General features: G+C 57.7%; 2 protein-coding genes across 4 annotated transcripts in view; one reads left to right on the plus strand and one right to left on the minus strand.

Moving 5' to 3' along the window:
- On the plus strand, positions 1-20,108 carry TRNT1 (tRNA nucleotidyl transferase 1). 2 transcript variants are annotated; one of them, XM_066245983.1, is made up of 9 exons: positions 1-42; positions 824-965; positions 4,079-4,272; positions 9,479-9,617; positions 12,246-12,372; positions 16,341-16,534; positions 17,215-17,468; positions 17,688-17,958; positions 19,981-20,108. In XM_066245983.1, the coding sequence occupies exons 2-8, from the start codon at positions 824-826 to the stop codon at positions 17,934-17,936; spliced, it is 1,299 nt and encodes a 432-aa protein (XP_066102080.1). In that variant the 5' UTR covers positions 1-42; the 3' UTR covers positions 17,937-17,958; positions 19,981-20,108. The 2 variants fall into 2 exon arrangements, with proteins under 2 accessions (XP_066102080.1, XP_066102081.1); XM_066245984.1 differs by having other exon boundaries at positions 21-157.
- Positions 19,446-22,732, minus strand: part of CRBN (cereblon) — a 17,507-nt gene continuing 14,220 nt past the window's right edge. The window contains exons 10-12 of one of the 2 annotated variants that reach the window (XM_066245982.1): positions 22,172-22,303; positions 20,616-20,843; positions 19,446-19,803 (exon numbers count right to left, since the gene is read on the minus strand). In XM_066245982.1, coding sequence (XP_066102079.1) covers positions 20,663-20,843; positions 22,172-22,303 — 313 coding nt within the window. In that variant the 3' untranslated portion in view covers positions 19,446-19,803; positions 20,616-20,662. Of the gene's footprint in view, positions 20,844-22,171; positions 22,304-22,732 lie in introns of both variants that reach the window. The other variant, XM_066245981.1, reaches the window with a different exon arrangement.

Raw genomic sequence — 22,732 nt, forward strand, 5'->3', positions numbered from 1 at the left:
CCGACCGGAAGTGCGTGCAGGGCAATCTCAGCGACGGGGCTGGTGAGCGTGTAGGGGTCACGCACCGCAGGGAGGGGGCGGCGGTGGGCGTCAGAGGTGGTCCGCGCGTGGGGCCCAGGGTGGGGAGAGGCTCGTCCGCGCCGGGCCGCCGTCCACCGTGAGTCCCCGGCACCCTTTGGTGCCGCGCGCCTGGGCCCGCAGCGTGTCGCTGGGCCTCGCGGCCCGGCGCCGGCTGTGGAGACGCCTCCTCGGGACCGGTCCCCGCGGGCTTTCCGCGTGTAGGCGGCGGGGGCGCGAGCCGCGCTGCGGTGGGCTGGTCGGACGCTCGTCCCTGTCGGGGAATGCCGCCCTCCCGGCACCTGCTTTCCACGGAAAGGAGCAGTTCTGCGGCCGGGGCCGCCCCGCGGAGCCACCTGGCGTGGGGAACGCTGTGCGGGTGGCGAGCCGAGGGCGGGGTGGGCGGCCCCGGGGGCGGCGCGGCCGGCCGGCGAGGCTGGGGGGTCAGGGAGGTGGTCCCGGGGACGGGGCCAGGAAGTCCCCCGGGGCCAGGGATGCCCGATGGGGCGGGGACCGAGGCCGACGAGCGCCAGGTGACACCTGGGGGACCTAGTGTCTCTGCCCGTCGGGCCCGCCCTGCTGGCGACCCGCCTCCCAGGAGGGTCTGCTGTCGACAGTGAGCTGACCTCTGCCAGCCTAGCCTCCCCCACCCCCCGGGACCTCCCGTCAGGAGCTCAGCTCCTCCGCTGGGACGTGAAATTGCGGCCTGCCCCGTGTTCCCGCCGCGTTTTTCAAGTCCGTCCTGGTGCACGCGTTTGTGTCGCAGATGCTGAGGTGCCTGCTGCACCCCTGGGGGCCGAGCCTCGGCGGGACTGGACTGCACCTCCTGAAGCGACAACTGTTCACCATGAAGCTGCAGTCTCCCGAGTTCCAGTCCCTTTTCACGGAGGGCTTGAAGAGCCTCACGGGTGAGCCTGCCTGCCTTGTGCCCTGGAAGCCCATGCAGACGGAGAAGCAGAGGGTCCCCGCCGTGTTTGCAGCCGCAGCGCGGGGGTCATGTTGTTTTTAGCCAGTGAGAGAAAGGCCTGCAATGGGTAAGGCTAAGCTATAGCTGGATCACAAGAAGAGGCAGGAAAATGACCAGGAAAGAGCGTGTTTATTTCTGTGTGTGAAGGGCTTCCGTGTGGTGTGGGACAGGCTGCTCAGCCTTTCAAAGCCTGTGGTTTAGTGGCACCTGCAACCTGAGGATGAGGTGTTTGTATGTGGACACGTGACCCGCACGGTGGTGGTTTGCAACCCTGGCTGCCATCAGATGCCCCTGGGGAGTTTGAAAGCCTCCCGTGCTGGGGTCCTGCCCCTGACCTGGACTGGAGTCTCCGGGGAGCATGGGCATCTAGACATTTTTATGAAAACGTCATTTGTTCTGATGTTCAGAAGGAGGGGTGATTCCTGCTCTAAAGGGGTGTTACTTGTTCCTAAAGCCCCTTTCCTGTTCCTGAAATGGGGCAACTTTTTTTTAGGTCAGAAGGTAAATGGTCCAGACCTTGTTGATTGTTACAGGTTCCTCACGTAGTTCTGAGGTAGAGGGCCTGCAGCTGCCGCCCTGCCCAATAGAAGTGTGCCTCACACGCACCGTCACCTAGTAGCCGCAGTAACAGGTAAATAGAAGTGGGCGAAATTAATTTCAGTAATTATTTTCAGCACATCTCATTTAATCTCGCATATTTGAGATACTGTCATTTTATTATAAGGTTTGCATCAAAAGTGGTTAATGAGATACTTCACGTCCTTCCTTCCTTGTAAGTCTTGCGAGCAGACGGTCTCAGTTCAGGCTGCCCACGTTTCTGGTGTCAGTAACCACGTGGTTTGGACAGCACGGGCCTCGCGGCTCCAGATTTGAGCTGAATTCCAGGTTGTTGTCGACATGCGTCTCCCTTCTCCCGGTCTTCCCGCGTTTAATTGCAGACGGCTGCTGGCAGCCAGCCAGCCGATGATTGCACGCCAGGGGCTGACTCAGCTTACCCTGTTCCTGTGTGTTTCTTTTGGAAACAGGTTCTCAAACATTGACTACAGGAGCTCAGTTTTCTCCTTGGGGAGTGGTGAAGTGCTAATGAAGTCAGTATGCTGAGGAAGTAGTGACTGCCCCCGAGGTCTTGTCCTGGGAAGACTGGCAGATGGGAGCATGGCCCTGTTCCAGAGTTGACCTTTCCTGGGCTGCAGTGGGAGTGTAAAGAAGGGAGTTGTCTAGTGAAGTGCTCGATAGTTGAAGAGCAAACAATTGCTTTTATTTTGTCTTTGTTGCTTTTTAAAGACCTTATTAAAATATTCTGTATGAAAACAAATACGGAGACGCCCAGAGAGAAGAGACCCAATGGGCATTGTGTGGTGAGGGTGACCACTAGTTCTCACCCCCACAGGTGCTCTGCCACCTGGGAAATCAGTTTCCAGGATGCAAGAATTGGGAAGTTAGGATGGTGTATTGTGCTCATACAGGGCTTTATAGTTTGTCAGTTTATTTCATGTACTTCATTTTTCATTTTGTGTGAGGACAACCATTTAATGCTATTGTTACATAAGATTGCTTCCCCGTTCTGTACATGAGACTTACGTCTCACGTGCAGTGTTTTTTGCTCAAGTCACAGAGGTAGTGGATGGGCCAGGAGCCTTTGATCGCATGGTTTTGGTCCATATTGACTGCTGGGCGATAGTGCTGAGGGTGTGTGATGTCAGAAAGTCGCCCTGTTGACATTCAGGACAATAGGAACAAGCTGATCACTCCTGGAAACTGAAGAAGGTGGTCACAGCCCTGCCATGTAACGGGCTCCCTGCTCACACTTCCTGCTCACCAGCCCTCTCCTCCAGCACTCAGTTCAACCGGGAAAGGGGAGACCTTCATGAAAATTGAGTCATCTGAGTTTTCTGACACATTAGTGTCACGGTGTTTGGATTGTTAATGAGAATAATGAACAGCAGTTTAGTATCAGACATGAAGCAAACTACTAGTTTCAGAAGGTTTTGCATTTCTTGAACCTTAGCCTTAAGTTCACAGTTTAGTGGTATTAGGTGGTATTTCCGCTGAGGATGTATGTGGTTGCAAAACCTGTTGGCATGTGGACTGCGTCGTGTTTCTGGGAGCCTGAAGGTATCAGTAGTGAGGGAGCTGGCGTCTGTAAGCTTGCCGTCCCTCCTGTTCCAGTCAGAATAAAGTCGCCCCTTCTCACAGTGTCAGGGCTCCTGGACATGCCTTTATCCGTTGTATTGAAATGTCAGAATTGCGAGTTTTATGGAAATAGGTACCCGTGTCCGTAGTCTGATGACAATGGTGAATTCGTTACTTCTGGGCTGGTTTCTTCTCCCTGACGCAGCTAATTCACTGGGTGACTGGGCTCTCACTTTACCGTGGCCGAGCCAGTCTGACCATCTTCAAACTGGTTGTCTGTGAATTCATTGTTGAGCTTCCTCCAGTTACAGTAGGTTCATCTGAAAGAAAAGTGTGCCCGGGGTTTGCATCCCAAAAGTTGGTTAGATAGTGTTTTAATTTGGAGACGATACAGGCATTGCAGGGCGGGGGACCCGAAGGTTCACACCCACTGGAGGTTCTCGGCCTCACACCGGAAAGAATCCAAAGGTGAGCCAGTGTCACATTTGAAGTGAGTTCGTTAGTGAAGCGATGAGACAGAGAGCAGCTACCTCACAGACAGAGCAGCTCCTGTGCTCTGGAGTGGGCTTTCCTTCCTTCCTTGAGGCTCACTCAGCCCAGGGTGGGGCATTCAGGGTTTTTCAGGGGGAGGGGTGAGGATTTCCAGGAAGACCTCCGCTGGCTGCTCAGGTGCATAGTTTGGCGTGCTAGTGAGGCTTGGGGTCACATTAGATGAAGTTTGTCACCTTTCACCTCCAGCTGGTCGTCCGCTGGTTCTCAGCCTTCAGTCTGGCGGCTGGTCTTCCCTGCCAGTGTCTGCAGCTCCACGGGGTGTAGCCGCCCTGCCTGCCGCCCTGTTTGCCGGCTCCCGGCTGGAGAACCCCGCACCCCTCCCCTGTGCTTAAAAGCAACGTGTTGAAATGAAGATGCCTTTCTCCTCAGAATTATTTGTCAAAGAGAAGCACGAGTTACGCATCGCAGGTGGCGCCGTGCGGGACTTGCTGAACGGCGTCAAGCCGCAGGACGTGGACTTCGCCACCACCGCCACCCCGGAGCAGATGAAGGGGCTGTTCCAGGCGGCGGGCGTCCGCATGATCAACAACAAGGGAGAGAAGCACGGGACCATCACAGCCAGGGTGAGGGGACGCTCGCAGCCTGCCTTCTCCCGGCTGAGTGACTCGGACACCGTTCCTAGTTAGAGAGAGCAGATGCCGGCCAAGAGCCTCGCCACAGGCAGCCTTCTCCCTCCCCCGCACCGTTCCTCTCTCCACGCTTACCGGTCCCCGCACACTGCCCAGCACACCATTCCTCTCTGTGCGCTTACGGTCCCGGCACACTGCCCAGCACACCACTCCTCTCTGCGCTTACGGTCCCGGCACACTGCCCAGCACACCGTTCCTCTCTGCGCGCTTACGGTCCCGGCACACTGCCCAGCACACCGTTCCTCTCTGCGCTTACGGTCCCGGCACACTGCCCAGCTCACCGTTCCTCTCTGCGCTTACGGTCCCGGCACACTGCCCAGCACACCGCTCCTCTCTGCGCTTACGGTCCCGGCACACTGCCCAGCACACCGTTCCTCTCTGCGCGGTCCCGGCACACTGCCCAGCACACCGTTCCTCTCTGCGCTTACGGTCCCGGCACACTGCCCAGCACACCGTTCCTCTCTGTGCGCTTACGGTCCCGGCACACTGCCCAGCACACCGCTCCTCTCTGCGCTTACGGTCCCGGCACACTGCCCAGCACACCGCTCCTCTCTGCGCTTACGGTCCCGGCACACTGCCCAGCACACCGCTCCTCTCTGCGCTTACGGTCCCGGCACACTGCCCAGCACACCGTTCCTCTCTGCGCGCTTACGGTCCCGGCACACTGCCCAGCACACCGTTCCTCTCTGCGCTTACGGTCCCGGCACACTGCCCAGCACACCGTTCCTCTCTGCGCTTACGGTCCCGGCACACTGCCCAGCACACCGCTCCTCTCTGCGCTTACGGTCCCGGCACACTGCCCAGCACACCGTTCCTCTCTGCGCGGTCCCGGCACACTGCCCAGCACACCGTTCCTCTCTGCGCTTACGGTCCCGGCACACTGCCCAGCACACCGTTCCTCTCTGTGCGCTTACGATCCCGGCACACTGCCGAGCACACCATTCCTCTCCACGCTTACTGGTCCCGGCACACTGCCCAGCACACCGTTCCTCTCTGCGCGCTTACGGTCCCGGCACACTGCCGAGCACACCGTTCCTCTCTGCGCTTACGGTCCCGGCACACTGCCCAGCACACCGTTCCTCTCTGCGCTTACGGTCCCGGCACACTGCCCAGCACACCGTTCCTCTCTGCGCTTACGGTCCCGGCACACTGCCCAGCACACCGTTCCTCTCTGCGCTTACGGTCCCGGCACACTGCCCAGCACACCGTTCCTCTCTGCGCTTACGGTCCCGGCATACTGCCGAGCACACCGTTCCTCTCTGCGCTTACGGTCCCGGCACACTGCCCAGCACACCGTTCCTCTCTGCGCTTACGGTCCCGGCACACTGCCCAGCACACCGTTCCTCTCTGCGCTTACGGTCCCGGCACACTGCCCAGCACACCGTTCCTCTCTGCGCTTACGGTCCCGGCACACTGCCCAGCACACCGTTCCTCTCTGCGCTTACGGTCCCGGCACACTGCCCAGCACACCGTTCCTCTCTGCGCTTACGGTCCCGGCACACTGCCCAGCACACCGTTCCTCTCTGCGCTTACGGTCCCGGCACACTGCCCAGCACACCGTTCCTCTCTGCGCTTACGGTCCCGGCACACTGCCGAGCACACCGTTCCTCTCTGCGCGCTTACGGTCCCGGCACACTGCCCAGCACACCGTTCCTCTCTGCGCTCTTACGGTCCCGGCACACTGCCCAGCACACCGTTCCTCTCTGCGCTTACGGTCCCGGCACACTGCCCAGCACACCGTTCCTCTCTGCGCTCTTACGGTCCCGGCACACTGCCCAGCACACCGTTCCTCTCTGCGCACTTACGGTCTCGGCACACTGCCCAGCATACCGTTCCTCTGTGCGCTTACGGTCCTGGCACACTGCCCAGCACACCGTTCCTCTCTGCGCTTACGGTCCCGGCACACTGCCCAGCACACCGTTCCTCTCTGTGCGCTTACGATCCCAGCACACTGCCCAGCACACCGTTCCTCTGTGCGCTTACGGTCCCGGCACACTGCCCAGCACACCGTTCCTCTCTGCGCACTTACGGTCTCGGCACACTGCCCAGCATACCGTTCCTCTGTGCGCTTACGGTCCTGGCACACTGCCCAGCACACCGTTCCTCTCTGCGCTTACGGTCCCGGCACACTGCCCAGCACACCGTTCCTCTCTGTGCGCTTACGATCCCGGCACACTGCCCAGCACACCGTTCCTCTCTGTGCGCTTACGGTCCCGGCACACTGCCCAGCACACCGTTCCTCTCTGTGCACTTACGGTCCCGGCACACTGCCCAGCACACCGTTCCTCTCTGCGCACTTACGGTCCCGGCACACTGCCCAGCACACCGTTCCTCTCTGCGCACTTACGGTCCTGGCACACTGCCCAGCACACCGTTCCTCTCTGCGCACTTACGGTCCTGGCACACTGCCCAGCACACCGTTCCTCTCTGCGCGCTTACCGGTCCCGGCACACTGCCCAGCATACCGTTCCTCTGTGCGCTTACGGTCCCGGCACACTGCCCAGCACACCGTTCCTCTCTGCGCTTACGGTCCCGGCACACTGCCCAGCACACCGTTCCTCTCTGCGCTTACGGTCCCGGCACACTGCCCAGCACACCGTTCCTCTCTGCACTTACGGTCCCGGCACACTGCCTAGCACACCGTTCCTCTCTGCGCACTTATGGTCCTGGCACACTGCCAGGCACTGTTCTGTCGTGGTGTTTGTTTGCTGCTGACTCCCCATTTTCACATGGGGTCTGTTGACAGATGTCCTGCTCGGGAGGGAGGGGGTGTCACCCCTGCGGTTCGGTCACATCAGGGTGTGTGCCAGGACCCCGTGCCCAGCTGCACCCTGAGCATACTGAGACCGCGTTCCTGTGGTGTCTGTGTTCCTGCAGTTAACAGCACTGTCCTTGGCCATCGCTTTCGGAGTGGGTGTTCCCCGGACTTGTTCCTGGGCAGTCACACGGTCAGGGTCCTCTCGGTGGACCCCAGCGACCATGTTTCAGTCCTGGTTTTGGGCCCTCACCTGGATGGTGGGTGGCTGTCCACTGCCTCCTGGGCCCCGTGCACTGCTCCCGGGGCCTCCCGAGTCCCCCTTTGTCCACAGCCTGTGTCCTGGGTGCTGCGGGTGGGTCTGGGGCCGCCCGTGTTCTGACTGTCCAGAACCTGGGTGAGCTGACACATCTTTCCCCTCTGCTCTCAACAGTGTTGTTGATGGTGACTCGAGCAGGGAGTTCTCTCGGCACTGGGCCAGCTTTCCTGGGGTCACCAGGAAGCCTCAGCCCCAGTGGGGTCTCTGGCAGACCGGGCTCTTCCTTTTGGAAGCCTTTCTAGTCTTTTTCTCACTGCTGGTTTTATCTTCAGGCTGGTGCCTTCCTCAGTGGGCCTCCTGAGTTCTCACTTCATTGCCTGGTTCAGGCTCTTCTCGTTGGAAACTCGGTGACATGGTGTGTAGACCACGGTGGCTGATCCAGTCTGGCCTGCTGTCTCCTGTGTCTTTTTTCTCCTGTCTGGTCTTTACTTTCCACGGGATTGCCGTACCTCAGCCACCCAGTCTTTCTGCTCCGTGTGCAGGTTTCCTGTCTTGTGAGATTCTAGTGGTCTTTCCGAGAATATCTCCTTTGAAGATTCCTGTCTGTCTTCCTTGGAATCCCACTGAGTTCTCCAGTAATGTTATTTCCTCTGTCTTTCCTTTGGCTTAAGTGGGGTGTGCTTGGCCCCCTCCGTGACTGGGGTGACCTCCCAGTGGGTGTCAAGTGGCTGGAGAGCTGCTCAGTCCCATGTGGAGGTGCCCCCGCAGGCAGGACGCAGCGTGGCCCCCGCCCTCCGTAGGTGGGCGTTGTTGCTGGGACAGCCAGGAGCTGTCCAGCGTGGCCTGGTTCGAGGGGGCCCGCTGGGGAGCTGCAAACCCCGGGGGGAAAGGGCTCGGTGTGTTGACGTTCCTCTCGTTCCCCTGCTCTCCTTGCGGTGTGGCTCCGTGGTCGTCGGTGCTGCTGTCCAGTAGGGACCGTGTGCAGGCCAGCCTCCTGGGTGGGTTAGTGCCGGTCTCCGGGTGAGGTGGGCTTTGTGGGGGTCCTTTGTACGCGTCTCACACATCCTCGTATTGCGAGCCCTTTCCTCCCTCTGGTCTGCGAGCACTGAGCTCAGGTGCAGAGCTCTGAATTCCGCAGCGAGCACACACCTGGAGAAGAGTGTGACGCGGGAGCTTCTAGAACAGACCTCTAGGGTCCCCTGCCCGGGCTTCTGTTCCCGAGGAGAGAGCCCAGCCCTAGAGAAGAGTGTGACGCGGGAGCTTCTAGAACAGACCTCTAGGGGTCCCCTGCCCGAGCTTCTGTTCCCGAGGAGAGAGCCCAGCCCTGGAGAAGAGTGTGACGTGGGAGCTTCTAGAACGGACCTCTAGGGGTCCCCTGCCCGAGCTTCTGTTCCCGAGGAGAGAGCCCAGCCCTAGAGAAGAGTGTGACGCGGGAGCTTCTAGAACAGACCTCTAGGGGTCCCCTGCCCGAGCTTCTGTTCCCGAGGAGAGAGCCCAGCCCCGCGCAGCACGATGGCCAGTGCTGCTCACCCCGTGTGCAGTGTGTGCTGCCCGTCAGTGCGGGCTTGCGTGCTGCGTCCCTCCCTCCCTCCCTTTTTCCCTTTCTCCCTCTTTTCTTCCCTCCCTCCCTCCCTCCTTCCCTCCCTCCTTCCCGTGCATGTCTGCGCAGGCCTGCGGCGTGCCCTGCTCCACCTGCATGCCCGCCCAAGGCTCCTTGACCTGTCAGCAACAGACAGGCCCTGGCCCAGACAGACGCTGTGCAGGCTGGTCAGTGCTGTCCTGGTGGTCAGTGCTGTCCTGGTGGTCAGTGCTGTCCGTATGTCCATCTCTGCCCTTGCGGCTCTGCCCTGCGCGGGTCTGTTAGCGCTCCTCCCAGAAGTGTCCATGTGCTGGCGTTCTGCCCGTCACGGGGCCGCTTCTGCGTCAGACGCGCGTGCTCAGATCAGGACGGGTTGTCGTCTGTGAGCAGAGTCCTCAGGTCCCGTGGGCGCGCGTCTACTTCAGCGTACACGTGCACTGGTGGACGTTAAGTCGGATGAGGAGACACCCCGCTGTCAGGACGCGTGTTTGCAGTCTATCCAGTGGTACTAAAGACTAACTTTTATAAAACGTACGTTGAATTTCAGCTTCATCAGGAAAATTTTGAGATCACCACACTGCGGATCGACGTGGTCACCGACGGGAGACACGCGGAGGTGGAATTCACGACCGACTGGCTGAGGGACGCGGAGCGCAGAGACCTCACCATCAACTCCATGTTTCTCGGTAACCGCGGCGACACGTGGGTCAGGGGGCTGTCGGGAGGCCTCTTCTCTGGAGAAGCCTGCGCTCGGGAGTGCTGTGCCACCTGTGAGGTGGCCTTCGTGTCCGCTAAGAGACAGTGTAGCACAGTGGTTACAAGATGACCGGACCCCAGGTCCCTGGGTTCGGGTTCTGACCCGTTCCTAGCTGTGATGGGAAGATGTCAGTGTCGTATCCTGTGAGGGTCTCTGAGGCCCGGGGTGTCCCTGATCCGAGTCCTAGATCAGCCCGGGCACTGCCACCGCTCGGTCGTGTGACCCTGCGAGGTGCACGTAAGAACGCTGGCGTTTCAGGAGAGAGCGGGCAGTGTGCACCCACACAGTGACACCCACCCGTGTGACCCTGCGAGGTGCACGTGAGAACGCTGGCGTTTCAGCAGAGAGCGGGCAGTTTGCACCCGCACAGTGACACCCACCCGTGTGACCCTGCGAGGTGCACGTGAGAACGCTGGCGTTTCAGGAGAGAGCGGGCAGTGTGCACCCGCACAGTGACACCCACCCGTGTGACCCTGCGAGGTGCACGTGAGAACGCTGGCGTTTCAGCAGAGAGCGGGCAGTTTGCACCCGCACAGTGACACCCACCCGTGTGACCCTGCGAGGTGCACGTGAGAACGCTGGCGTTTCAGGAGAGAGCGGGCAGTGTGCACCCACACAGTGACACCCACTCGTGTGACCCTGCGAGGTGCACGTGAGAACGCTGGCGTTTCAGGAGAGAGCGGGCAGTGTGCACCCGCACAGTGACACCCACCCGTGTGACCCTGCGAGGTGCACGTAAGAACGCTGGCGTTTCAGGAGAGAGCGGGCAGTGTGCACCCACACAGTGACACCCACCCATGTGGCTCTCTGACAGTCTGTCCCCTCTCCTGCCCGGGCCAGGCACACATTGGGTCACGACTCCCGCTTGTGTGGCGCGCTCTCCAGGGCGTGCGGGAGTCGTCTGGTTGGTCAGGCTGGCGGGAGGGGAAGTCCAGTGGTTGTTTCCTCTCGGCTGGTTTGTGGAAGGAGGGAGAGCCCTGAGGGGTCAGAGGCGAGTCAGGTCAGGGTTCCGTGCATGACTGAGCCTCGTTTTCTGTGCTTAAAACTCAGGAAAGCCCTATATCAGGCGTCCCCAAAGTACGGCCCGCGGGCCGCATGCGGCCCCCTGAGGCCATTTATCTGGCCACCCACCGCACTTCTGGAAAGGCCATCTCTTTTATTGGTGGTCAGTGAGAGGAGCACTGTATGTGGTGGCCCTCCAATGGTCTGAGGGACAGTGAACTGGCCCCCTGTGTAAAAAGTTTGGGGACCCCTGCCCTATATGTTTGATACTTTGGGTCTGAAACGAGAGAGAGAAAGAGCACCCAGTGTCGTCACCTCGTGTGACAGGGTCACAGTGAGGGCAGGTGATGGTCAAGTTTGCCTCACACGATGGGCATTGCTCCAAAGTGCGTGCATGACAGACGGGTCCTGAGGCTGTAAGCTGCCAGGCCGAGGCACGGACGTGGTCGCTGCTGTACGTCGTCAGGGACCTCACGGAAAAGCTTCGTGACGTCGATAGACGCCATTTCACAGATGAGGAAACTGACTCAGATGTGAAGTAATTTCGCTCAGGTCAGAGAAAGCCGGGACCTGAGCCCTGGGGAGCGGTGGCCAGAGGGCGCCCAGGCGGTGGCGTGTCCCTCTCGGTGAAGTGGTCCCACTCCAGTGCCTGTCCGTCCTTCCGGCACCCTCACGTAGGTCGGTGCTGCAGGCAGCCGCCTAAACAGCCTCATGACTGCCTTCTCAGCCTCTCATCCACAGGCTTGACCAGAACACAGAAACTAACTCTCCCCTTCAAAATGCTGGTTCCCAAACATCTGTGCTGGCCTGGCGGGCGCCGGCCCGCTGACGTCGCTGACCCTCCAGTGCACCGGGCTCTGTCGGCCGCGCCTCGAGCTGCCACATCTTTATTCGCCATGTCTTAAAAAATGACAGGCCAAGCAAAGCATGCACCAATGTGACTCTAATGTTTTAAGCATTTTTTTGTCCAAGCTCTCTGCAGGCCTCAGTTGATGAAACATTCCTGGTGTGATGCTTCTGGTTACTTTATTTCTCTTATTTTCGCGTTTATCACACGCTATGTTTCCTTCCTGCACATCGTGATCTCCCTGCTCTCTGGGGAGCCCTCTCTTCATGAAGAGAGATGGCAGCTGTGGTACACTGTCACTTTTTAACAGTCACATTTTTGTTTTTATTTACCTACATTTTTTTTGTTCCATTTTTTTCTTTTTGAATCTGAAATATCTTAGATTTGCTATCCATATCAAATGCCATAAACCAAATCAGCTTGGGGGGGGTGCCTCTTTCCCCCTCACCCACTGCGTCTGCCCCGACCCCGTCTCTGGCCGCCACCAAGACGTCTGTGTCTGAGTTCTGATTTCTGCAGGTTGCATGTGTAAGTGAGCTCAGTGTACTTGCCTTTCCCAGTGGGGCTCAGCCCCTAGCCTGATGTCTCAGGGCCCGCCCACTCTCAGATGGCAACATTTGATTCTTTTCTGTGGCCCAGTGACTCACTGCAGACGTGTGCACTGAGTTATTACTCGCTGACATTTTTCTCCCCTCTTCATATGCCTAGGCTTCGATGGCACTTTATATGACTACTTTAATGGTTATGAAGATTTAAAAAATAAGAAAGTGAGATTTGTTGGACATGCTAAAAAGAGGATACAAGAAGATTACCTTAGAATCCTAAGATACTTCAGGTAAGAAATTCTAAAACTCTGAGTTATTACCGGAGTACCGTTCTGACCCCGTGAATGCACCGCGCAGGCTGGTGTGCGAGGTGGCCACCTCCCAGGTGCTGCCTCCGGGGAGGCTCAGACCAGGCACCTCGCCCGGTTTCAGTTCCCAGCAGCTGCACACCTGGAAGCTGTCCCGCCCTGCCCCACCCTGGCCCACCCAGGACTGTGGGCCTCAACCCCTTGGGCCTGCCCTGTGCAGTTGGTGTGTGGTCCCCGCCGGGGAGCCACTCAGGACGGTCTCGGGCGTCACATGGGTCATCAGAGACACCACGTTCACGTAACTGTTATCACAGCAAGCTGTGGCTGCTTTGTTACTGGTTCTTGTTGCTAACTCTTTCTGCGCCTGGTTTATAAATTCAAGTTTATCATTGGCACAGATGTATATACTGGGAAACAGCATACACAAGGTTCAGTGCTGGCTGCAGTTTCAGGCGTCTGTGGGAGGTCTTGGAATGCCCCCCCAATAAAGGAGACGGCTGTGTGACATTATTTAGAAACTTGATGTTTTCATTCCTAAAACGTAACCACATTTACTCCATTCTGTGATCTCTTATCGAATTCAGCTTTCAGTCTTTCCTTGTGTCCATTTTTTTTTTTTTTTTTTTTTTGTTGTTGTTGTTGTATTTTTCTGAAGCTGGAAACGGGGAGAGACAGACAGACTCCCGCATGCGCCCGACCGGGATCCACCCGGCATGCCCACCAGGGGGCGACGCTCTGCCCACCAGGGGGCAATGCTCTGCCCCTCCGGGGTGTCCCTCTGTTGCGACCAAAGCCACTCTAGCGCCTGGGGCAGAGGCCAAGGAGCCATCCCCAGCGCCCGGGCCATCTTTGCTCCAATGGAGCCTTGGCTGCGGGAGGGGAAGAGAGAGAGAGAGGAAGGAGAGGGGGAGGGGTGGAGAAGCAGATGGGCACTTCTCCTGTGTGCCCTGGCCAGGAATCGAATCTGGGACTTCTGCACTCCAGGCTGACGCTCTACCATTGAGCCAACCGGCCAGGGCCAAGTGTCCATTTTTTTTCAGTTGAGTATTTCCTGCCTTGGTCGTTCTTCACAGAGACATTTGAGAGCCTCTCCCAGGTCCGGCATTGCTCGGTGCTCTGAGCGCAGGGCATTGATCGGGAGCCCTTGCCTTCCTGTGGCTTAGTCCTGGGGTCACGGGCACCCTCCTAGGTGACCCTGGTAAGAATGAGATGCATTTGGATGGCTCTGTGGGGGGTGATGACTTGAACTCTAACCTTTTCATCAACTCTGCTGATTGGCTCCTTTGTGTCCATTAATATACTGATTTTCCCCAGTTGGGGTGACTGTCAGTGTTCTGTACCCCGCCACGTTGTCAGGTGCTGCTCCTTCAAACCTGAGCTTCTGCAAGCAGCGTCTTGACAAAGAGGAGAGCTCAGTCCGAGCCAGGACGATTTCCCTGAGAGACCGGGGAAGTGAGCAGGTGTATGGAGACCGGGGAAGTGAGCGGGTGTATGGAGACCGGGGAAGTGAGCGGGTGTATGGAGACCGGGGAAGTGAGAGGGTGTATAGAGACCGGGGAAGTGAGCGGGTGTATGGAGACCGGGGAAGTGAGCGGGTGTATGGAGACCGGGGAAGTGAGAGGGTGTATAGAGACCGGGGAAGTGAGCGGGTGTATGGAGACCGGGGAAGTGAGAGGGTGTATGGAGACCGGGGAAGTGAGCGGGTGTATGGAGACCGGGGAAGTGAGCGGGTGTATGGAGACCGGGGAAGTGAGCGGGTGTATGGAGACCGGGGAAGTGAGAGGGTGTATGGAGACCGGGGAAGTGAGCGGGTGTATGGAGACCGGGGAAGTGAGCGGGTGTATGGAGACCGGGGAAGTGAGTGGGTGTACCTGAGGCTTCGGTGCTGAGTGTCCGTGAGGGCCTCTCCAGTCCCAGGGCTGGGTGTGTCATATGTGAAACTTCATTAAAAGTCCCGATGTGACCGGCCAGCTCTCAGGGACGGTGACTGGTCCAGGTCGGCCTTTGGTCTTGTGCGGGTGCCTTTATAAGAACGCTCTGTTTTTGTTTCTTAAACTTTAAAAAAAAGGTATTGTGTTGACATGGTTTCAAGGTGTCCCATTCAGTATAACATCCTCTACACACTGCTCTGTGCCCCTCTATTCCCCATGCAAAGTCTCCACCCTTCCCCCCAGACCTTCATCCCCACCCCCTTCCCTCTGGGCTGTGCTGTCCTGTTGTCTGTATCTCTGTGTTATGTATATAGAGTCTGGCTAATCCCTTCACCTTCTCTGATCCCATCTCTTCATCCCCTCCCTTCTGACAGCTGTCCACCTGTTCCCTGGGACCAGTTCATCATGTCCATTAGATTCCACGTAAATCTGAGATCATATGATATTTGTCTTTCTCTTCATGGCTTATTTCACTTAGCAGGATCTCCACGTCCGTCCACGCTGTCGCAGAAGAGAAGATTTCCTTGTTCGTGGCCATGTAGTATTCCGTTGTGTATACGTATCACAGCTTTTTATCCACCTGTCCTCTGACGGACACCTGGGCTGTTTCCAGATCTTGGCTATTGTAAACAGTGCTGCTATAAACATGGGGGGTGCTTTTTCTGAATTAGGGTTTTGGGATTATTAGGATATATTCCTAAAAGTGGGATAGCTGGGTCAAAAGGCAGTTCCATTTTTAATTTTCTGAGGAAACCCCATACAGTTCTCCACAGTGTCTGCACCAGTCTGCATTCCCACCAGCAGTGCAGGAGGGTTCCCTTTTCTCCACATTCTGGCCTGCACTTGTTGTGTGTTGTTTTGCTAATGAGCCATTCTGACAGGTGTGAGGTGGTATCTCATTGTGGTTTTAATTTGCATTTCTCTGATGACTAGTGACTTTGAGCAGGTTTTCAAATGCCTCTTGGCCATCTGTATGTCCTCTTTGCAGAATTGTCTATTCAGCTTCTTTTGCCCACTTTTTAATTGGGTTATTTGTGTTTCTGGTGTTTTTTAAGTTTTAATAAGTTTTCATTATGAATCCACTATCAGATGTATTGGTGAATATGTTCTCCCACAGACTGGGTTGTCTTTCTATTTTGTTAATGTCTTTTGTTGTGCAAAAGCTTTTTAGTTCGACATAGTCCTTTCTTTTACTTCCCCAAGGAGATTATTGCTAGGAGAGGCGTCTGAGAGTTCACTGCCCGTGTTTTCTGCAGAGTGGGCTCAGACTGGCTTCCTCCCACCAGCCTCTGCACAGGCTGCCAGTTTGGTGGGTTGGGGAACTGAGACGAGGGTACATTAACGAGAGCCCCTACTTCAGGAGTCTCTTGGTCAAGAGCTTAGTATGGGGAAAGTGGCCTTACTCCAGAGGCTCTGACACTTCATTTCTCCCCAGAGAGGTGAGCAGCAGGTTCCAATTGGGTGGGGCTGACAGCCCCTCTGCAGAATTTCACCCACTGGGGAGCCCTCCCCCCCGGGGTCGCAGGGAGGAAGACTCCAAGAGTCGGCTCTGATGCGGAGTGTGACCTTTCCCCCAGGAGGTGGCTAAGCCCCTTGACCAGTCCCCACAATAGGCTCCAAGGAACCCACACTTTGAATGTGTGAGCGCTCAGCCTCTCTCCCTTCCCCTGTGGAACTAAGAACCTTGTTTTTATCCACCCACTGTGAGTACCAACTCAGGAAGTGACCGTGACGGCGTTGTAGGTGCTTGCCAGGGAGCTGGACGTGGAGGCGCGGTGGACGGCCTGGTTCTGGCCAGCGCTTGGAAGGGGCTTACACTTTGTTGGCTGTCAGAGTTTCTCTTGTGGGGAAAAGAGCCAGTCCCTGGAGAGCTGACCGTGTGACTTGCAGGACCCTTCCCACCGGACCCTCTGCTGTCTGTGATTAAAGGGGGGGGGGGGGCAGTACTCCAGGCCGGAACACGTGCTTCCGGTAGATGCAGCAACACCGGTAATCAACGCTAGGAATTCTGTTCCGTAGGTTTTATGGGAGAATTGTAGACAAGCCTGGTGACCACGACCCTGAGACTTTGGAAGCAATTGCAGAAAATGCCAGCGGCCTGGCTGGAATATCAGGGGAGAGGATTTGGGTGGAACTGAAAAAAATCCTCGGTGGTAATCACGTCAATCATCTGCTTCACCTCATCTACGACCTTGACGTGGCTCCGTACATCGGTGAGGCCGAGCTGTAAAACGGTGGCGTTTTTGGAAATGAAACCCATCTGGTTTAAAATTTCATTGAAGAAATGTGTTTATATAGTTGAAGAATTCTCAGAGAAATAGAGTATTTTTAAATGAGCTTTGGGCATGGGGCAGGACAGTTGTCCGGGGTCGGAGAACAACTCAAACAGCGTGGACTAGTGACCGGGCTCTGTGAGCCTTTAGCCCCGTGACACGAGTCAGTTTCTGGGCTGGCGCTGCCGGGATCTAAAGGCAGGACCGAGCACAGCGTCTGTCCAGGGGAGGGCCGGGCGGTGGGGGTCAGTGCGCTCAGCACTCAGAGTGCCGACGGCGGGAGGGGCGGCTCAGTAAGGGGTACGGTTCTCCGTGTGCCCCTCGGCAGCTTGAGCATAGTTCACGCAGGCAGTATGGAGGGGTGGGTGTTCTGTGGCCGTCTGTCAGCCAGGGGTCAGGAGCTGGCGACCAGATTGGCTCTGTTCCTCCTGCCGCTGGCTCTGGACACGAGCCCTTTGGAGTCCTCTCAGTTTGCGGGGTGAGGGGACGAGGACAGCAGCCGTGACGCTCGGTCCCTGTGAGGTGGAGGGACTCGTGCGGGTGTGTCTGTGTACCACCTGGTGTTCTTCAGTAAGTTGATCCACAGTACAAACAGGTGAAACATACTTGTCTCCCTACAGGTTTACCTGCTAATGCAAGTTTAGAAGAGTTTGACAAAGTCTGTAAAAACGTTGAAGGTTTTTCACCAAAGCCAATGACTCTCTTGGCCTCGTTATTCAAAGTGCAGGATGATGTCACAAAATTGGATTTGAGGTTGAAGATTTCAAAGGAGGAGAAGAACCTGGGTTTGTTCATCGTTAGACACAGGCAGGACCTGGTGAAAGCCGTGGACGGCCCCGAGCCGCTGAAGCCCTACCAGGACTTCCTCATAGACGTGAGTACGCCCCTGCGGTCGGTGCGGCGCCTGCATCAGTGCCCGGCCCGCAGCGCAGTCTCCTTTGTTACGTCACGGTGGGGGCCGTGCGCATGCGCGTGCGCGCCCCTGCGGTCGGTGCGGCGCCTGCATCAGTGCCCGGCCCGCGGCGCAGTCTCCTTTGTTACGTCACGGTGGGGGCCGTGTGCGTGCTCTCTAACGTGTGACATTGGCCCCCAGTGCAGGGAGCCCGACGCGGGCGCGCGCGTCCAGGAGCTGCTGAAGTACCAGGGCGAGCCCGGGCTCCTGCGGGGCCTGCAGCGCTGGTCCGTGCCCCCGTTCCCTGTGAGCGGCCACGACATCCGGAAGGCCGGGATCTCCTCCGGGAAGGAGATCGGGGCACTGCTGCAGCAGCTGCGGGACCAGTGGAAGCAGAGCGGCTACCAGATGCAGAAGGACGAGCTGCTGAGCCACGTGAGGAAGAGCTGAGCCCAGGCCACCTGAGGGCAAGGTGGGCGCTCCTGTCTGGGCTGGTGCCTCTCCGCGGGGGGTGGGTGGGCGGCACCTCGGGGAACGGGGCCCTCGGGAGAGAGGCGTCCCCTGCTGTGGACATAGGCCAGGGGCTCCACCGCCCTCCACCTCCTTCCTGAGCTCCTCCGGAAACGCTCCCCCGGGAAAGGACATGGGCTTTGCCTGTCTCAGACCCGTCTAGGCGTCCATTTTTTTTACACGTGGCATTACTAAGATTAATCTTAAAAAAAAAAAAAAAAAAATCAGTCTGTTTGGAAAAACATGTTTCTGGTATTTGCAATTGAAATACCCGGGTTATATTAATTTGGTATGTATCGGTTCTTACCTGAATTCCAGAATGAATATATATTTGAAAATAGTTGAAAAATTTGCACACAAAATACCCTGTAAAGCGGGCGGCAGCTTCCTTCACCAGCCCTCCTGTGGCCAGCTGTTTGGTCCTCTCAATCAGGGCCAGGCCCTGGTGTGTGTTTCCGTGAGCAGGCCTGTGTCCACGCGCCGGGCTGACCCCGACATGCTCTCTGCGGGAGGCAGGTGGGTGGCATGGAGTCTGTTTCGGCTGCTCTGTTGACGTTTTACAGTTGACTTTCCTTTCTGTGTGGTCAGTTCTAGTTGGGCAGGAGAGGGAGAAGCCAAGAAAATGCCTTGGCAAGTGGAACGGGGAAACTGAGGCAGACAGCTGAACACACTGGCTAAGCAGTTTATAGCCAGATATAAAAGTTCACTGCTCTAGAATTAGCATCTAGGCCTCAGTAATATTTAAGCTCCAGGCCCAGAAAAGCAGCAAAACCAGGTGGTTTTGACTGATAACCCCTGAAAGGCACACCTGGGGAAGCTGATGACTATTCTATCAAACGCCTCCTCCGGACCTCCAGTCTGCAAAAGCCCTCAAGACAAAGGGCTCAGGATGAGCTCCCCTGTGGGGAGCCCTTCGCCTCCCCCAGACGTGTGCCCCCTAAGTGCTGAGGCCCCGAAGACCTGCAGCCAGAGGAGCAGTGGGCAGCTGGTCCTGGCTGACCCCCGACCCTGTTAGGCCCTCTGACTTCCCAGTGTGGGCTCGCTCCTTTCCCGTAGATTTCTAGAGTCGAGGCAGCCCCACCTGGACTTCCTGTTGCTTCCAGTCCAGGCCCTTCCTTGTTGCAGGAGTGGCCCCTGCGGGTCACCTGGGCGAGTGCTGTACTGTCTTCTGAAGTCGGGAGCCCCGTGCCGCTGGCCTGTCCTGGCCTGCCCTTCCCGGGCCTCTGTCCTAGGCAGCAGCACTTCTGTGGAGGCCCAGACAGCAGCATGGACCCGGGGGCTCCCGCAGGGCAGCGACCGCAGGCTTAGACGGGGCACGTCTCAACCCTGCACACCTGCCCGCACCCCCAGCACAGAATGCCTCCTGTTCTCAGTGGGACGTGTGCAGACCCAGCGATTTTAGAAGTCTGGTTTTGTCCTGGATAAAACCCTGTAAAATAGTACACGCACTTTTTGTTGTTTCTGTGGGAGAGTTTATTTGCACGAGTCGGTAACAGTACAGACCACTGAGTGGGACCACGGGGCAGACATGAGGCCCCCGCTGCACAGCGGTTGAGCCAGTCCCTCCATAAACCCGGGGCCGTCAGTGGTGACGGCAGTGCTTGGGGAGAAGTGACAGTGTGGCGTTGGGGACCAGGTGGGCACATGCTAAAGAAGGCCGGCGGGGTGAAGGCCCCGTGCTCGCTCTCCTGCGAATGTGTGGCCCCGTGCCAGCGTCAGGGTGGTCCGTAAGAGGACTGAGGACCACAGCACTTCGTCTGGCGCAGCCTCATGTCCTACCCAGACCGTGAGCTTTTCCCAGTGAGTTCTGTGAAGCGGGCAGAACAGGAGCGAGTTAGACCCTCGGGTGGATGAGCAGAGGGGTAGGTGGTCTCCCTGTTTGTCAGAGCTCCATCTCAGCTCTCACACCTGCAGCAGCTGCTGGACTGGACACTTGACATGGGCTCAAGCAAGGAACGTGTTTAACTCATTTTTTTTCTTAAAGTTTACTTACAGATTTCCTTCAATCCACACTGAACAAAATAACCTAGACTCCTGCCACATCTGGCCTCAGCGAGGGGACGCGAGCATCACCGCTGTCACTGAGGTTCCAGGTCCGCGTGGGAGCAGAGTGACCGGTGTGACAGTCCAGACAGACACCCAACAAGCACAGAGGATACGGAGTTTTTACTAACACAGAGAAAATGAAAACTACTCTGGGGCTCAAACTGCATATTTTAACTAGTATCTTCAGAATTTACAAATCAGTATCTCAGAGAAACTAGACGCTGAGGAACAGAGCCCTTTCAGAGGGTTGCCAGGTCACACCGTCGCCTCGCCCCATCGGAAAGGAACAGGTACTTGAGCTTGGCAGCACCCGCGGGTCCCCTCTGCCCGTGGGAGCCGCCCCCACGTCTGCCTCCTGCAGGAAGCACCTCCTCCCTCAGACCAGCGCCCTGCCGGTGGCCCCGCCACACCTGCGCGCAGGCTCCCGGGGCCAAGTGTCCAGTACACGTTCCCGAGGCCAGTCCTGACAGCCCCTCCACAGCAGGGTCTGACCTCAGAGCCACTGGCTGGGAGCTGGGTGTCCCCGCGATCTGTGTGCAGGCGTGCACCAGCAGCAGGGACGTGGGCGCACACCTGGCCTCAGGACCGACGGCTGCATGTCGGAGCCCTGCCGTGCCGGCTCACAGGCAAAGCACTACTTTGTCGGGGCTGATTTCATCCTCCGTGTCCGGGATCGTGAACAACAGGGCAGAGCGAGTCAAACCCCAAAACTTCTGAGGTGACATGTCTTTCCTGGTGGCTGTGAACTTCCACCCGATGTGGCTGGCACAGATCTTACACTGGGCAATCGTCCAGGCGAACCTGCAGAGGGAAGGAGGGTCAGCTGGGGCCGCCTTTCTGCTCTGCAGCCCAGAACGCCACTGTTATGAAGACAGAACTTAAAGCCAAGTATCAGAGCAAAGGCTAAACTTTGACAGGTCACTGAACCAAACCCCATAGAAAGGTTTCCTACTTTGTATGTGGGGGGCAGCTGTGTTAGGCTTGCCCGTGGGTTTCCTGGCTGCAAGCACTTTGCTCAATTAGTGTGTGGGCATGGTCTGTGTAAGGCTGTGGGGCCCCCCTGGGCGGCACCCCCCCACTCTGAGGTACGCTGTTCCTCCCTCACCCTCACTGCAGACAGTGATGTCCCTTTGTTTACCGCTCTTTCCCTTCTGTTTATTCGCTCCCTGTCTCCCTGAGACATACACGGGAACAGCCCGACACTTTCTGGCTCCTGTTTCTCCATCTGCCTGAATCCAGTGTGGACCTGCCTGGCCTTGGCCACCTGTGTGTGGCAGTGAAGGAAGTCCGTGGGCAAGGGGCTCATCAGATGTGCTGGAGGCCAGCTCTCCAGACACCTGGACCCAGGAAGACAGCCTGTGGGCCCTGAAGCACTAATACCCACCTGGCAGGGAAGGTGTGCACAGGAGGAAGCACTGTGGGGTGGGGAGGCGAGCGCTCCTTGTAGAAGACTGACTCCTGCTGGAGGACCCGACAGGGGGACTCTGACCAGGCTGACCCCCACTGTAGGGCCCAACAGGGGACTCTGCCCAGGCTGACCCCCACTGGGGGGCCCCCGCTGGAGGACCCGACAGGGGCACTCTGCCCAGGCCGACCCCCGCTGGAGGACCCCACGGGGGGACTGTGTCAGAAACATAGGCCATGGCCTGCTGCTGTCCAGTGTTTTCAGGAAAGTAAACCAAGCCCTGGACTGCAGCCATCCCCATACCTCTTCCCTGGGCATTGCCCATGCTTAGCGTTAATTTTAACTCTAGTCCCTGGACTAAAGAGGGTGTCAGATACGACTGGACCAGCTGGCACCATTCTAGGCTCAGAATATGAGTCATGTTCCCAACTCCTGCCCAGCTCACTAACAGGCTGGCTTGGGACCTAAAGGGAAGACCAGAGGTTAGGACCCCGGAAAGCACTGTTGCTGACAGGTGGCCACTCCCACGGGCCTCCGGGTCCCAGGCTCGGCCAGGCAGCAGCAGCTGTGGGCAGGCTGGGCTCTGCAGCCCCTCAAGCCAGAGTGTCAGACAGGGTCACTCATCCCACTCTCTGCGGTGGGTTTCAGTTCTAGCAATGCTGCTGAAAATCTGTTTCTATCCACTTAAGGCCACACCCGAAACAGCCCCCCAGTAGGCAGTTACCCAGGAAACCAGCTGTGCTCCGTGGACGGACGGCCAATCAGGTTCAGGTTGGATGCTTTGTACACGGTCAGCGTCTCGTGCACGTACCCGTGAGGGTTCACGTAGGTGGCCATCGGCCCGCACAGGGACAAGCTGCAACAGAGGCCGCGTGGGGTCAGGCACTGTGAGAAGCAAGCCCGAGCCTAACAGCTTTGCACCCGCTGACCAGGACAGGCTGGGAGCGCTGCCGTTCCTGGCCTGTAGTGAGCTTCCATAACCTCAGCCCTGGAGCGGCCAGCCCACTGCTTTCCCTGCTGTCCACAGCTCCGTGTCACTTGGAGTCAGGAGGAAGTCACCAGGCAGCCTGTGACTCCGCAGACAGTTCTTGCCCTCCTGACTTACAACTATTAACTATGGATGTCACAGAATGACCTCCAAACAGTTACGTCACACGGCATTGGATGTGGTCAGAGCGTGTCCTGCTCATCATAGGCCTCTGGGGCGACCCTGGTGCTTCCGGACACATGAGGCCGAGGGGCCACTCTAGGTCCTCGCTGTGTTCTAGGACACAGTGACACCGAG

This window comes from Saccopteryx bilineata, chromosome 10 (assembly GCF_036850765.1).
Source record: "Saccopteryx bilineata isolate mSacBil1 chromosome 10, mSacBil1_pri_phased_curated, whole genome shotgun sequence".
Lineage (NCBI taxonomy): Eukaryota > Metazoa > Chordata > Mammalia > Chiroptera > Emballonuridae > Saccopteryx > Saccopteryx bilineata.

What these genes read in the sequence shown, in the direction of transcription:
- TRNT1 (XM_066245983.1), top strand. Translation starts at nt 824, where the DNA reads ATGCTGAGGTGCCTGCTGCACCCCTGGGGGCCGAGCCTCGGCGGGACT. An exon ending in ACGGGACCATCACAGCCAGG is followed by an intron (nt 4,273 to 9,478) that starts GTGAGGGGACGC and finishes GTTGAATTTCAG; the next exon opens with CTTCATCAGGAAAATTTTGA. An exon ending in AGAATCCTAAGATACTTCAG is followed by an intron (nt 12,373 to 16,340) that starts GTAAGAAATTCT and finishes TCTGTTCCGTAG; the next exon opens with GTTTTATGGGAGAATTGTAG.